Below are 15,281 nucleotides of genomic sequence, written 5' to 3' on the forward strand. Positions count from 1 at the left end.
GTGCGTAGAATTCAAAACGATTCGTACTTTTTCGATTCGACTTCTCAAAAAAAAGTTATAGACTAGAAACCAATTTCGAAACAAAATTCAAAGGGCTGTAACTTTTGATCTAGTAGCCCAATCTTGGAACTGATTGAAATTATCGATTCTACAGGCCACATTCTATAAGAAAATGTTTTTTCCCGGTCGATCCGAGACAATTTTTTTTCAAGTCAAAAAAAAGGCAGTGTTTAGCCTTCCTTTTTTACCAAAAATCAACTGCACCAAAATTTCTCGGGAAAACACTTTTTCTTATTAATTTTGGTGCGTAGAATTCAAAACGATTAGTACTTTTTCGATTAGACTTCTCAAAAAAAAGTTATAGACTAGAAACCAATTTCGAAACAAAATTCAAAGGGCTGTAACTTTTGATCTAGTAGCCCAATCTTGGAACTGTTTGAAATTATGGATTCTACAGGCTACGTTCTATAAGAAAATTTTTTTTCCGGGTCGATCTGAGACAATTTTTTTCAAGCCAAAAAAAAGGCTTCCTTTTTTACCAAAAATCAATTGCACCAAAATTTCTCGGGAAAACACTTTTTCTTATTAATTTTGGTGCGTAGAATTCAAAACGATTAGTACTTTTTCGATTAGACCTCTCAATCAAAAGTTATGGACTAGAAACCAATTTCGAAACAAAATTCAAAGGGCTGTAACTTTTGATCTAGTAGCCCAATCTTGGAACTGATTGAAATTATCGATTCTACAGGCCACATTCTATAAGAAAATGTTTTTTCCCGGTCGATCCGAGACAATTTTTTTTTCAAGTCAAAAAAAAGGCAGTGTTTAGCCTTCCTTTTTTACCAAAAATCAACTGCACCAAAATTTCTCGGGAAAACACTTTTTCTTATTAATTTTGGTGCGTAGAATTCAAAACGATTCGTACTTTTTCGATTCGACTTCTCAAAAAAAAGTTATAGACTAGAAACCAATTTCGAAACAAAATTCAAAGGGCTGTAACTTTTGATCTAGTAGCCCAATCTTGGAACTGATTGAAATTATCGATTCTACAGGCCACATTCTATAAGAAAATGTTTTTTCCCGGTCGATCCGGAACAATTTTTTTTTCAAGTCAAAAAAAAGGCAGTGTTTAGCCTTCCTTTTTTACCAAAAATCAACTGCACCAAAATTTCTCGGGAAAACACTTTTTCTTATTAATTTTGGTGCGTAGAATTCAAAACGATTCGTACTTTTTCGATTAGACTTCTCAAAAAAAAGTTATAGACTAGAAACCAATTTCGAAACAAAATTCAAAGGGCTGTAACTTGTGAACTAGTAGCCCAATCTTGGAACTGATTGAAATTATCGATTCTACAGGCCACATTCTATAAGAATGCCCGTTAAGGAAAATTGAGAGGGACGTGGCCGCCGTGGCTATTAATTGAATAAACTGAAATGTTCTTTAGAAGATAATTACGTACGTGGCGGCATCTCATTGGAACTTGTTTAACTATTACAAGAAAATAATTTGGAAAAGTGTAGCGATTATCAAAGAGATGGCGCACGTGTACCAATTGCTAACACAAAAGACACTTCCAAATACCGGATAATTGAACTACAATTGCTCTGCAGATCCTACAAGAGATTGCACATTTTCAACTGCCTTTTAAGGAAAATTGAGTGGGACGTGGCCGCCGTGGCTATTAATTGAATAAACTGAAATGTTCTTTAGAAGGTAATTACGTACGTGGCGGCATCTCATTGGAACTTGTTCAACTATTACAAGAATTTAATTTGGAAAAGTGTAGCGATTATCAAAGAGATGGCGCACGTGTACCAATTGCATACGCAAAAGACACTTCCAATTACTGGATAATTGAACTACAATTGCTCTGCAGATCCTACAAGAGATTGCACATTTTCAACTGCCCTTTAAGGAAAATTGAGTGGGACGTGGCCGCCGTGGCTATTAATTGAATAAACTGAAATGTTCTTTAGAAGGTAATTACGTACGTGGCGGCATCTCATTGGAACTTGTTCAACTATTACAAGAATTTAATTTGGAAAAGTGTAGCGATTATCAAAGAGATGGCGCACGTGTACCAATTGCTAACACAAAAGACACTTCCAAATACTGGATAATTGAACTACAATTGCTCTGCAGATCCTACAAGAGATTGCACATTTTCAACTGCCTTTTAAGGAAAATTGAGTGGGACGTGGCCGCCGTGGCTATTAATTGAATAAATTGAAATGTTCTTTAGAAGATAATTACGTACGTGGCGGCATCTCATTGGAACTTGTTCAACTATTACAAGAATTTAATTTGGAGAAGTGTAGCGATTATCAAAGAGATGGCGCACGTGTACCAATTGCTTACACAAAAGACACTTCCAAATCTTGGATAATTGAACTACAATTGCTCTGCAGATCCTACAAGAGATTGCACATTTTCAACTGCCCTTTAAGGAAAATTGAGTGGGACGTGGCCGCCGTGGCTATTAATTGAATAAATTGAAATATTCTTTAGAAGATAATTACGTACGTGGCGGCATCTCATTGGAACTTGTTTAACTATTACAAGAAAATAATTTGGAAAAGTGAAGCGATTATCAAAGAGATGGCGCACGTGTACCAATTGCATACTCAAAAGACACTTCCAAATATTGGATAATTGAACTACAATTGCTCTGCAGATCCTACAAGAGATTGCACATTTTCTACTGCCCTTTAAGGAAAATTGAGTGGGACGTGGCCGCCGTGGCAATTAATTGAATAAATTGAAATATTCTTTAGAAGATAATTACGTACGTGGCGGCATCTCATTGGAACTTGTTCAACTATTACAAGAATTTAAATTGGAAAAGTGTAGCGATTATCGAAGAGATGGCGCACGTGTACCAAATGCTTACACAAAAGACACTTCCAAATATTGGATAATTGAACTACAATTGCTCTGCAGATCCTACAAGAGATTGCACATTTTCAACTACCTTTTAAGGAAAATTGAGTGGGACGTGGCCGCCGTGGCAATTAATTGAATAAACTCAAATGTTCTTTAGAAGGTAATTACGTACGTGGCGGCATCTCATTGGAACTTGTTCAACTATTACAAGAATTTAATTTGGAAAAGTGTAGCGATTATCAAAGAGATGGCGCACGTGTACCAATTGCTAACACAAAAGACACTTCCAAATACTGGATAATTGAACTACAATTGCTCTGCAGATCCTACAAGAGATTGCACATTTTCAACTGCCTTTTAAGGAAAATTGAGTGGGACGTGGCCGCCGTGGCTATTAATTGAATAAACTCAAATGTTCTTTAGAAGGTAATTACGTACGTGGCGGCATCTCATTGGAACTTGTTCAACTATTACAAGAAAATAATTTGGAAAAGTGTAGCGATTATCAAAGAGATGGCGCACGTGTACCAATTGAATACGCAAAAGACACTTCCAATTACTGGATAATTGAACTACAATTGCTCTGCAGATCCTACAAGAGATTGCACATTTTCAACTGCCCTTTAAGGAAAATTGAGTGGGACGTGGCCCGCCGTGGCTATTAATTGAATAAATTGAAATATTCTTTAGAAGATAATTACGTACGTGGCGGCATCTCATTGGAATTTGTTTAACTATTACAAGAAAATAATTTGGAAAAGTGTAGCGATTATCAAAGAGATGGCGCACGTGTACCAATTGCATACGCAAAAGACACTTCCAATTACTGGATAATTGAACTACAATTGCTCTGCAGATCCTACAAGAGATTGCACATTTTCAACTGCCCTTTAAGGAAAATTGAGTGGGACGTGGCCGCCGTGGCTATTAATTGAATAAACTGAAATGTTCTTTAGAAGGTAATTACGTACGTGGCGGCATCTCATTGGAACTTGTTTATCTATTACAAGAAAATAATTTGGAAAAGTGTAGCGATTATCAAAGAGATGGCGCACGTGTACCAATTGCATACACAAAAGACACTTCCAAATATTGGATAATTGAACTACAATTGCTCTGCAGATCCTACAAGAGATTGCACATTTTCTACTGCCCTTTAAGGAAAATTGAGTGGGACGTGGCCGCCGTGGCAATTAATTGAATAAACTCAAATGTTCTTTAGAAGGTAATTACGTACGTGGCGGCATCTCATTGGAACTTGTTCAACTATTACAAGAATTTAATTTGGAAAAGTGAAGCGATTATCAAAGAGATGGCGCACGTGTACCAATTGCATACACAAAAGACACTTCCAATTACTGGATAATTGAACTACAATTGCTCTGCAGATCCTACAAGAGATTGCACATTTTCAACTGCTTTAAGGAAAATTGACAGGGATTCGTACTTTTTCGATTAGTTTTCAAAAAAAAGTTTTGAAGTGCAATTGCTCTACGGTTCTTATAAGAGTTTGCACATTTTGCAGTATGTCCTTTTAGAAGCAATTTAAACAAATGCTATTTTACTTAACAAAACAATGTATGTAATTAAAACTTCTGGTTATCCTTACAATAAACAATTTACACTATTTTTACTAATACAAAAAGAAATGAGAATGGCAACAATATTGCTATAATCATGACAAATTTGGATCACATCCGTTCTTAAAGACAGCATACCCGTGATCGACAAGCTCCTTTGCAATATCAACATCCGTATCATTGTTAAAATCGTATAAGTCAATCCCAGGCACAGGCGAACTCTCCCTTTTAGCAGTCAACTTCTCTCTATTCCAGTAACAATTAATTTTCGCCAGCAACTTCTTCCACTGGGCCACGTGAGCCAACTCCTCAAACTTATCCAGCGCTTCATCCGACCACTTGCCATCTTTCGGCTCTAAATTACAACGCTATAGTACAATTCACTCACCCTTAAAACTTACCGATTTGTGCCAAGAAGCACTCGATCGCCTGAAAGTGCAATCTCAAAAAGTCAGTTCGTAATTCGAAAGCTTCCTTGGACGGAATCACGTCGGTGTCCCCATAATCGACGTAATACAGCTCGACATGCGAATCGCCGCCGTTATCCATTACTTTTAAGACTTCTGCGCGGTACCTGCACAAATTACTCACGGTGAAAAGTACGCAAAGTCGAATAACCCACCATTTTTTGTCAAACTTAAATACAGCCGCGACCACATCGCCGACCTCCAACGAGTTAAGAACGTGCAAGTCTCTGTTCTCGTCCTTTGCGTAATACTCGGTCATCTCCTCGACCAGCTGATCCAACTCGGTCGCCTTCGGTCCGACAATTTGCATCCAAAAGTGAGACGGGTCCAGCATCGCCGAGATGTACACTTCGAATTGTGCACCGGTTTGTCCTAAAATTTCGCGTGAAAATTACGCACCAGCGATGATTCGTGTGACATACCGGGATAGGGGGACATTCTTTCCACTTTCGGACTACCGTTCAACATGGTTGGCGAGTCCAAGGCGTCCCCCTTAGTACCATTTACAGTAGGCGATTTTGGCGGTGCTCGAGGTTCTCGTTTCGCCAGAGTCGAGTCTAGCTCGTTCTGTGATAGTTGGTACGTTTTAATGATGTTAGTAATTAAGAGTTTAGCACAATTTATTTGCTCCTCGGTGCCTGAAATGCCAAATATATTGTGTTGACCAGATTTAGTTGGCGACTTCACCTTTCAACAGAACTTTTCGGTGTGCTGCGGCTTTGTCATTGCAAACGGTCACCTTCGCACCGGACCGTGTCGTGATTTCCATTATGTTTTCTCCGCACCTTCCGATTATTTTGCCAACCACATTTTGGGGCACGATCATTTCGTCGCTTTTCAATACCGGTTGGGCACCAATAAATTCCAATATTAAACTTTTCGCGTGAATGCACGCGTCCCGATTACCTCGAATCACGCACGTGCGTTGCTCGTCGTTGTCGTCGTCTTTAAACGAAATTCTCGTATGAGACTCCTCCTGGAGGGCCTTAATGTTTTTGCCATTGCGTCCGATGAATGATCGTACGTGTTCCTTCGGGATAGAGACCTCCAATGTTTTGTAGTTGGATCTTTTTTGGGTTGCTTTATATTCGTCGTCTTTTTTTAAAAGAAGATACAATAAGTAACCACCTATGCCACAGACCGAGAGCCCTAAGGCTATAGTCACCGATTTTGAAGGTAAAATATGCCTAAAAACAGAATAAATGAGACGTCCAAACCATCATTGACACTTAAACTTAAGTGAGGTTATGTCCCCTTCAAGGGTTTTTATTCACGTAACTTACTTCATTGCAGTGCAAGTTCCTAGAAATTGGGACAAATCAATAGTTGTAACATGTTTCTAAACTAAACGCAAATTTCAATACAAAACATCCCAAATAATTAGAATTAGAACAAATTTTTGGTGTTCGTATTGGGCCTTCTTAAAATAAAAATTAATTCCTTTGAAGATAGCAACAAAACAGTTATTAGTTTGGCAGCGTTCAATCGTGTTTATACCCAGCCGCTGTATACCGGGTGAATAGTCCAAAACCGAACATGACAATTAACATCGGGAAACAGTTTTTGCAGACGGTTGCTCCCCATGTTAACTTAGAGGGTTTGTAGTGGCACCAATGGAAAGAAGATTTTTTTAAATCTATCGCCATTTTCCAGTTGTATTTCTCATAATTTTTTCCTCTATCAAATGCATTTTACAAAAAAATTGATTCTGCTTTTTGCCTTATTAGTCATGGCTTAACATGATTTTGATAATTGGATTTATTACCGATTTTTTAATAAAATAATGAGATATGCAACTGAAAAATGACTAATTTGTATATCATTAGATGAAAAAATCGTCTTTCTGGTTCTGGTGGCGTTATCATACAGGGAGTTTTTTAAAGATGGGCCATAGAATTAAGTATGTACACACCTAGCATAACGCAATGTAAAGGCGTTGAGCTATTTAAAATGGGCCATAGGGAAATTTACATTGCGCAAATTGTTCTGGCCTTATGCGCTTAGTTATTTCACTGACAGTTCTCGATCTCTCAATCCTTCAAATCGCATCAACGAATCAGCAACATGTATTCCGCCGCTCGAAAAGGTGTTAATGTAGTACAATGAGCACAGTAGCTGAGTGGTAATGCGAGCTATTCAGTGCCGAGTATCGGTTATTGTTTAGTTGCCGGTGGAAAACAATTAGAGCACCGTTTGTAATCCTATACGTTTATATCTGATTTGAATAAATTAGTTGATTTAGAAACAATTTGTACAGTACTGTGGCAGATGATTCGCGAGGAAACAATTGATGCAATGTAAATTTCCCTATGACCCATTTTAAATAACTCAACGCCTTTACATTGTCGTATTAAATACAAGCAAAACATAAAAAAGCTTCGCTTACCTTAATATAAATTAGATGTCATCCAGAGAAATGAGCTCAGTTCCCGGATCAATAAACCTGCAAACAAAGGACAACTCCCAAGCCGCAGAGCTCGGAATGCAATGAACTGAACAATGCCCGAAGAGCCTCGCCTTACTTGTATTAAGCTTCTAGGGAAGTTGCGGGCTACCATAACATTCGTGTGTAAAGTCGACCATAATTTAACAAAGTTCGCGAAGATAATAAATAGGTACCTAATGAAGGTAATAAATTAATTGAACGCAATAGCTTATAACCCTGAAGAGGCGTTAAACTGATAACAATTAAAATAGACGAACTTGAAATTAAAACCCTAAAAAAAATCAAAGGTAACCCTCTCTTCGTTCATAACCTTAAAAAGTACCTATCTACCTCTTTAAATAAGAGGGCTAGTTGTAGATGAATGTGCAACAACCTAAAGAAAGAAGGTACACATCAAGTAAATGCAAATGGCGCACTTACAAAGAAGAAGCGTTTTCTTCACTCGGTTATTTTTCAACGAAGTATCACCAGCTACGGTTCTCGACAGAAAGAGGAAAATGAATGTGTGCAATTGATAACGACTAATCGCAGCGCCGCAAAAATTGCGTGTTTAAAATTCCAAGGTTACGACTGTTACGAGGATCTTTCAATAAAATATACCGTCAACTTAATTAAGAAAATAAACCGGTACACAATGTAGGTAGGCCAAAACATAAGGAAGGCCTTTTGATGAACCAAATTGCATGAAATTCAAAATGAGCATAGCTTTAGTCATATAATATACAATGCCAAGCTATAGCCAGAGCTCGTTTGCTTATTTGTTTACACATTTATTCAAACCTGTAATTGCCCAGTGCTAGTAGCGATAGCATATTATTTATAAAAGACTGTTGGAGAAGGAAAAGCGGCAAAAGAAAAAAACTAGAATGTAGGCCACAGAGTATGGGTAAAAAGGGCTGCGCAGCTTCAGCAAATTGAAGGAATCGGCCATTTTTCAGTTTTTCTCTCTGGAGAAAAAACAAAAGACGGTAGCTTATTTCTAGCAACGGTAAGGGAATAAGCATGAAACAAGTAAAAAGGTTTTCGCCCTAAGGCGAGTAACTTCAGCGCATTTTCCATAAATTGATCAACACTTCTCCAAAGGCCATACCTGTGTGCGCTATGTTTTTCATTACTAGAGGCATATATGGTTAAAATTTCAAAGAAATATCTCCATAAATAAGAAAGTTGGCATTGCGCAGTCTGCGCATGCGCACATCTGATTTTTACTATATGCGATATATATGCCTTAAAATTTCAACAAAATATATTAATAAATAAAAAAGTTAACATTGCACAGCCTGCGCATGCGCAGTTCAATCGTCAAGATTTTCCTTGACTCAGGTGCCAGAGCGATACGCTACCGAATGCAAAAAGAACGATCTAAATATCTTGAAAACTGTAGGAGTAGTTAAGGCCTCGAACAGACGGACGGACAGAGAAAGTGGCTGGAATAGCGCACCCAACTTCGTTGGACATGATACATGATAAAAAGTCTTCTGAAAGACGCCTAATTTTATGCAACCAAAATAACTTCTTGAAACAAATAAAGATCTGGCTGTCATATTAATTATTAATTTGAATATTGTTGCTTTAGCTTCACAGAAAATAAATCTCTTAAGCTCCTTTAACTGTTATCCGCACTTATACCAATTAGAAATAAAAATAATAATAATAATCTTTCTTTATGAATACATCGCACACTAACGAAAATTAGAATACGGAACGCAGGGCCGGCTCGTCGAAAAGAAACGGGTGAGGCAAGCGCTAACTTTGCCGCCCGAATGAAAAGGTTTTTTGTTGTTGATTGGTTCTTTAATATGAGTATAAGTACCACCAAACAACGAGAAAATTAAATAAAATCGAAGAAATCAGAAAATGACGTTTACATAAGCATACAAAAAAACGGAAATTCAAACAAAAATACCAAAACAGTGTAATAATACCTATATTTATATAGGAACTCTTCTTAACTCATTTGCAAAATTGTTAACAACATCATCGAAGAAGTCTATGTTAGAACTTAGTTCATGTTCAATGGCGAGAATGGCCAGATCCGTTAATCTGTCCTGTCATTGTTGAACATAAATAATTTTTGATTATTTTTTTGAGAAAGAACGTTCTCCACGGGCCACAGTGACTAGAATAGTTAGAGATACTACTATATTTGGAAAGTTATCACTCAAACCGTATAGCTCTATGTATATAGTTCAGTTCAGTATTTCTAAAGGTTTTTTTACCTTTGTGGCTTTGCACGATTCCTTCACTTCCCGTCTATAACGATTAAGCAGTAATAACTGAAGCAGTGACATTGGTGTATTGTATCACCGCCGGCGCTAGATTATTCGTTGTGTATCAAGTACGATAAAGTTTATTTAAAAAAACCATGCTATCCTATTACATATATCGCAAATTAGTGACCTGGCAGAGATGGCTATATTTTATAATCGCTTTCAGTCAATTGACATTACAAAGATTTATTATTATACTACATTATTATAATAAAACATTTTTTTTATTTTTAAATTTCAAAAATACCGACCCTAAGATTATGGCGTCTGAGGCGGCCGCCTCGCCGCCTCACCCCACGAGCCGGCCCTGTACGGAAGCGATAATATTCAAATTAATTAATTTGACAGTCAGATCTTCATTTGTTGTAAGTAGTTACTTTGGTTGCATAAATTTAGGCGTCTTTTGGAAGACTTATCATGTAAAAGTAGACATAGGAAATTCCTATAGGAAATCCCTATGTCTACTTCTACATGAATATCACTGTGTAGCAATCTGTCAATCTGTGATATAGGCAATTAATATTATCTGAAATGGGCAAATTAAGTTAAATGTTCCCTGACTTACTTACACTTTCCCTGACATTTCCAGGTTTTCCCGGTTTTCCAGATCGCTCTAAATCCTGCTTAGTTCCCTAAAATCCTGTTAAGAGCTAAAAGCATCAAGAACATTCCAGAAGACTTTTGAGGTTCGGTGAAGACTCTTGAAACATCTTGTACGCTTTTAAAGGCCAGAAGGAGGCAATCTCCGAAGGCTCTGGATTGAAGGCTTTTGAATCTTTTTAAAGACTGTAGCAAAGCCTTGAACAAACTTAAAGGGTTAGTCTACTTAGAGGCTTTGGATACCCTTGAAAACTTGTTGTACTAAAATCTTTAAACTAAATAATTCATTTATGTTTGATCTAAGGTAGTAGTTTGTTGCTATATAAATAATTTAGAGTTTTGTCGTTAGAAACCGATACAATAAAAAACGTTGTTCATATTGATGTTTAATAGCAGTTCTTATTCAATTTAATACCATCAACATGGTAGCAGAGCGTGGTTCTTTCTAAATATTCGTTGGTACGTCATTCAAAGGAAATCTTGGTTGCTAGCGTGGAATAGATAGCGCAGTGGATCGATAAAATCGGAATCAATTTTTTTTTTTGACAAGAGACGACACGAAAAATGGAAATTCAAGGAATAGAAAAACTACGGGGTATTGAAAATTGGAGTATTTGGAAATTTGCTATAAGAAATTTATTACGAGGAAAAGTGGACGCGTATGAAGTTTGCATTGGGGAAATACTGAAGCCAGTGCAATTAGCTATTGAAGATAAGGACTTTAATCAGGCAGAATACGATGCAAAATTCAAGGCTTGGGACAGGGGAGATCGTGCAGCAAGTCAGATAATTATTAAATCTCTAGAATCAAAGGTTATGGCGTTGTTGGTTTCATGTGAAACGGCACGGGAAATTTGGCTCAAATTGCATTCTATTTTTGAGCAACGAACCAAACAAGCTGCGCATACTGTTCAAACTGAATTTTTCAATTTTAGTAAAAATCCTGCTGATAATATGGTGACTCACATTGCTCGTTATGAGGAGCTGGTTCTGCGCATGCAGCAGCTGAATGTGAAACCGGACGAGTCTTCACTCGTAGTAAAGATGCTCGATTCTCTCTCAGATGACTACGAGGGCCTTCAACAAGCTTGGTGGGCGAGATCTGAACAACAGCAAACATTTGCGAATTTGGTTGAAGTGTTGACATCGGAAGAAAAACGTCGGCAGCAGAAAACAGGAAAACAGGAAGAGTTAGTCGCACTTTTTTCTAGTAAGGCCTACATAAAAAAGAAATATGCCAATAATGGTGGCAATAATTTTAATAAAATTAAATGCTACCGGTGCGGACGTGTGGGGCATATCCGGAAAAATTGCAAAAAGGGAAAAGAAGACAGTGAAGAAAAATCGAAAGACGAGGCTGAGGCTCTCAGCGCGGAAGATGGCGATGTTTGGATTGTTGATTCCGGAGCTACAGATCACATAACTCGTCATCGTGAGTGGTTTTTGTCTTATGAGCAGTTTGCAGTTCCCTTAAAAATTTATGTCGGCGACAAATCAACAATGGACGCTCTCGGAAAAGGAAGTATAAAATTTCAGGCTTATGTCGACAGAAAGAAAATAGAATGTCACATGGAAAATGTTCTTTTTGTGCCAGGGGCACGAAGAAATCTTTTTTCGGTCACGGCTGCGTTGGACAAGGGCATGAAGTTCAGATCTTCCAGCGAAAGATGTGAATTCACTCGGGATGGAGTTGTAAAAGCATACGGAGTTCGAATGGGTCAATTATTCAGGATGGTGATTCAAATAACATTTCCGAAAGATTATGTAAATGAGGCCAATCTAACGACGAAAATTACACTTCAAAATTGGCATGAAAAATTTGGACATCAGAACAAACAACATGTCAAGAAAATTTTGAAAAACCAGAAAATCGACTTCATCGAGGACGAAACATTTTGCGGAGCTTGCGTGGAAGGAAAACAACACCGGAGTACTTTTGAATCACGAAATCAGCGTGCTACGACGACTGGAACAGTTCTACATGTTGATTTGTGCGGACCAATGGAATGCACTTCGTTGGGTGGTGCTAAATATTTTGCGTGTTTTACTTGTGATTATTCAAGAATGCGATTTGTTTATTTCCTCAAGGAAAAATCAGAAACTGCTGGAAAAATTGTAGAGGTGTTACAAATCATAAAAACTCAACTTGGTAGATCGATGAAAACCCTGCAGTGTGATGGAGGAAAAGAATTCGACAACAGCGAGGTTCGAAAAATATTGAAGTTGGACGGGGTGAATTTGGCGGTGTCAAATCCTTATACGCATGAACAAAATGGATGCGCTGAACGAACAAACAGAATGGTGGTTGATTTGGCTCGAACAATGCTTTTGGCTAAAAAATTGCCAAAATATTTGTGGGCGGAAGCGGTCAATACTGCTGTTTACATTTTGAATCGCAGTGGACCAAGCGGAGTTGAAAACAAATCTCCTTACGAACTTTTCACGGGGAAGAAGGTGAATTTAAATCGTTTCTATGTTTTTGGCACAGATTGTTTCGTGCACGTACCGAAAGAAAAGAGAAATAAATGGGACCCAAAAGGCAAACGAGGAATTTTTGTCGGATATTCTGACAATATTGACGGTTTTCGTATTTGGTATAAATCGGAAAATCGCATCGTTCGCAGTAAATGCGTTGTTTTTGAACCAGAACAGTCTGAAAAATTATTGGCATTATTTCCGGAGAAGACAAGAAGCGCAGATAGTCAAGGTCCCGAAACATTTCCAGGAGAAGATTTCATCGATCAAGGGAATTTGCAAGATCATGAAGAAGATTTTGTCGATCAAGAGACGAGCACACCAACTCAAGAAAAGGAATTGGAGTGTAAAGCATCGGAAGAAATCTTGGAAAAACGACATCTCAGAAATCGGAACGATCTCAAAGCACCAAACAGGTTGTTATATGCAATGCTTTCGGAAGTTGTTGAACCAAAAAGTTATAACGAGGCCATAAAATCGGCAGAAAAGCAGAATTGGGTGACCGCCATGAACGAAGAAATGGCATCATTGAAAGAAAATTCGACGTGGAAAATTGTTGAACTGCCGGAAAAGCGAAAAACTATTTCTAATCGCTGGGTATATCGTGTGAAACGGGATTCTTACGGGAATGTTTCGCGGTTTAAGGCACGTTTAGTTGTCAGAGGATTTAGTCAGCGAGAAGGTATTGATTATAATGAGACATTTAGTCCTGTGGCACGACTTGATTCAATTCGGATAGTTTTGAGTATTGCAGCGAGAGAAAAATTGAAGATTGCTCAATTTGACGTCAAGACTGCATTTTTATATGGAAAAATTGATGAAGAAATTTACATGGATCAACCTGAAGGTTATGAAGATGGAAGTCAGCGTGTTTGTAAATTGCAGAGGAGTCTTTATGGTTTAAAACAATCCCCAAGATGCTGGAACGAACGGTTCAAGGAGGTTTTAATTTCATTTGGTTTACAGGAGAGTACAGCTGACTCATGTTTATTTTACCGTATTTCCAAAAATGAAAAACTGATAGTCGTTATTTATGTGGACGATGGATTGGTTGTTGCCACAACAAAAGAATCTATTAATAAATTCATTGGAAAACTCGAAGAAGAATTCAAAATGACAGCGGAGCCAGTCGGATGTTTTCTCAATATTCAAATTAATCAACATAACGATGGAACAATTTTCATTAATGAAAAACGGTACGTTGATGACATAATTGAAAAATTTAAAATGACAGAAGCAAATTCAGTTAGTACGCCAATTGAAAGATGTCAATTAACAGGGGAAGAAATGAAATTTGAATTGACGAAAGCCCCTTATCGAGAAGCAGTAGGGTGCTTAATGTATTTAGCAGTATCTACTCGTCCTGATATCACGTTTGCTGTAAATTATGTTTCACAGTTTCTGGAAGAACCAAGGGAACAGCACTGGACAATGGTAAAAAGGATCATTAAATACTTGAAGGGCACAGCTGAAATGGGAATTTATTACAAAGAAGTTGACACTCAAGTTAACGAATTAGAGTCATACAGCGACGCAGATTTTGCAAGTGACCCTCATACAAGACGGTCTGTCAGCGGTCTGGTTTTTAAATTTTGTGGAGGTGCTATCGTCTGGGCAAGCAGGAAGCAGAAAAGTGTTTCCTTATCTACCACAGAGGCAGAATATGTGGCTGCCAGCGAAGCAGCTAAAGACATTGTATGGTTAAATCGTCTTTTTGGGGAAATTGCACCATTAGAAAAAGTACCAACGCTTCGTGTAGATAGCATAAGCGCGATAAAACTCGCTCGAAACCCAAGTTTCCACAAGAGATCGAAACATATTGATGTGCGGGCGCATTTTGTACGGGAACGAGTTCAAAATAAGGAGATGAACATAGTGCATGTTGCAAGTGAAGATCAAGTTGCGGATATTTTAACTAAGCTAATTCCAAAAATTCAATTTCAACATCTTAGAGAAAAATTGGGGATGTTTTCATTGTAACATAAATGAAAGTTTAAAGTTTGAGGGGAAGTGTTGTACTAAAATCTTTAAACTAAATAATTCATTTATGTTTGATCTAAGGTAGTAGTTTGTTGCTATATAAATAATTTAGAGTTTTGTCGTTAGAAACCGATACAATAAAAAACGTTGTTCATATTGATGTTTAATAGCAGTTCTTATTCAATTTAATACCATCAACAAAACTATTGGTAGCTCCTGAAAGATGGCGAAACACTATTAAATGTCCATAACCTTTCTCATATACAAAAATGCCCAGATTGCTTGATTTCCTAGGTGGAAATTTTGCTCTACAAACGCTGCTAATTATTGTCCCTCTTGTTCTGGGCTCTCAACAGGCATTCGCCCAATTACAGAATGAGCCACATAATGCTTTTTACAGGTGCAGAAGGTCTAATGAAACGAGGTGAGAAGCTAGGAAAACATATACGTGTAAATTGCCAAGGTTTTCTATTATTCACTTGGTAATTGTGGAATTTATGAGAATTAGCATGGAGAACCTTGAGGGTAATGTGTTGTGTTCTGGTGTTCTTTTGCAGTTTTCCCACGTCATTTGATCGG

General features: G+C 37.6%; 1 protein-coding gene across 1 annotated transcript; it reads right to left on the bottom strand.

Moving 5' to 3' along the window:
• Nucleotides 1–4,443: 4,443 nt before the first annotated feature.
• Nucleotides 4,444–6,397, bottom strand: LOC116178796 (tudor and KH domain-containing protein homolog). Its single transcript, XM_031498412.1, has 6 exons — nt 6,215–6,397; nt 5,619–6,118; nt 5,354–5,569; nt 5,087–5,303; nt 4,866–5,038; nt 4,444–4,819 (listed from the first exon to the last, which is right to left on the bottom strand). The coding sequence occupies exons 1-6, from the start codon at nt 6,217–6,219 to the stop codon at nt 4,560–4,562; spliced, it is 1,371 nt and encodes a 456-aa protein (XP_031354272.1). The 5' UTR covers nt 6,220–6,397; the 3' UTR covers nt 4,444–4,559.
• Between the last annotated feature and the right edge of the window lie 8,884 nt (nt 6,398–15,281).

Source organism: Photinus pyralis, unplaced genomic scaffold (genome assembly GCF_008802855.1).
Source record: "Photinus pyralis isolate 1611_PpyrPB1 unplaced genomic scaffold, Ppyr1.3 Ppyr1.4_LG8, whole genome shotgun sequence".
NCBI classification, from domain to species: domain Eukaryota; kingdom Metazoa; phylum Arthropoda; class Insecta; order Coleoptera; family Lampyridae; genus Photinus; species Photinus pyralis.

What these genes read in the sequence shown, in the direction of transcription:
- LOC116178796 (XM_031498412.1), bottom strand. An exon ending in CCGAAAAGTTCTGTTGAAAG is followed by an intron (nt 5,570 to 5,618) that starts GTGAAGTCGCCA and finishes TTGGCATTTCAG; the next exon opens with GCACCGAGGAGCAAATAAAT. An exon ending in AAGAATGTCCCCCTATCCCG is followed by an intron (nt 5,304 to 5,353) that starts GTATGTCACACG and finishes GCGAAATTTTAG; the next exon opens with GACAAACCGGTGCACAATTC.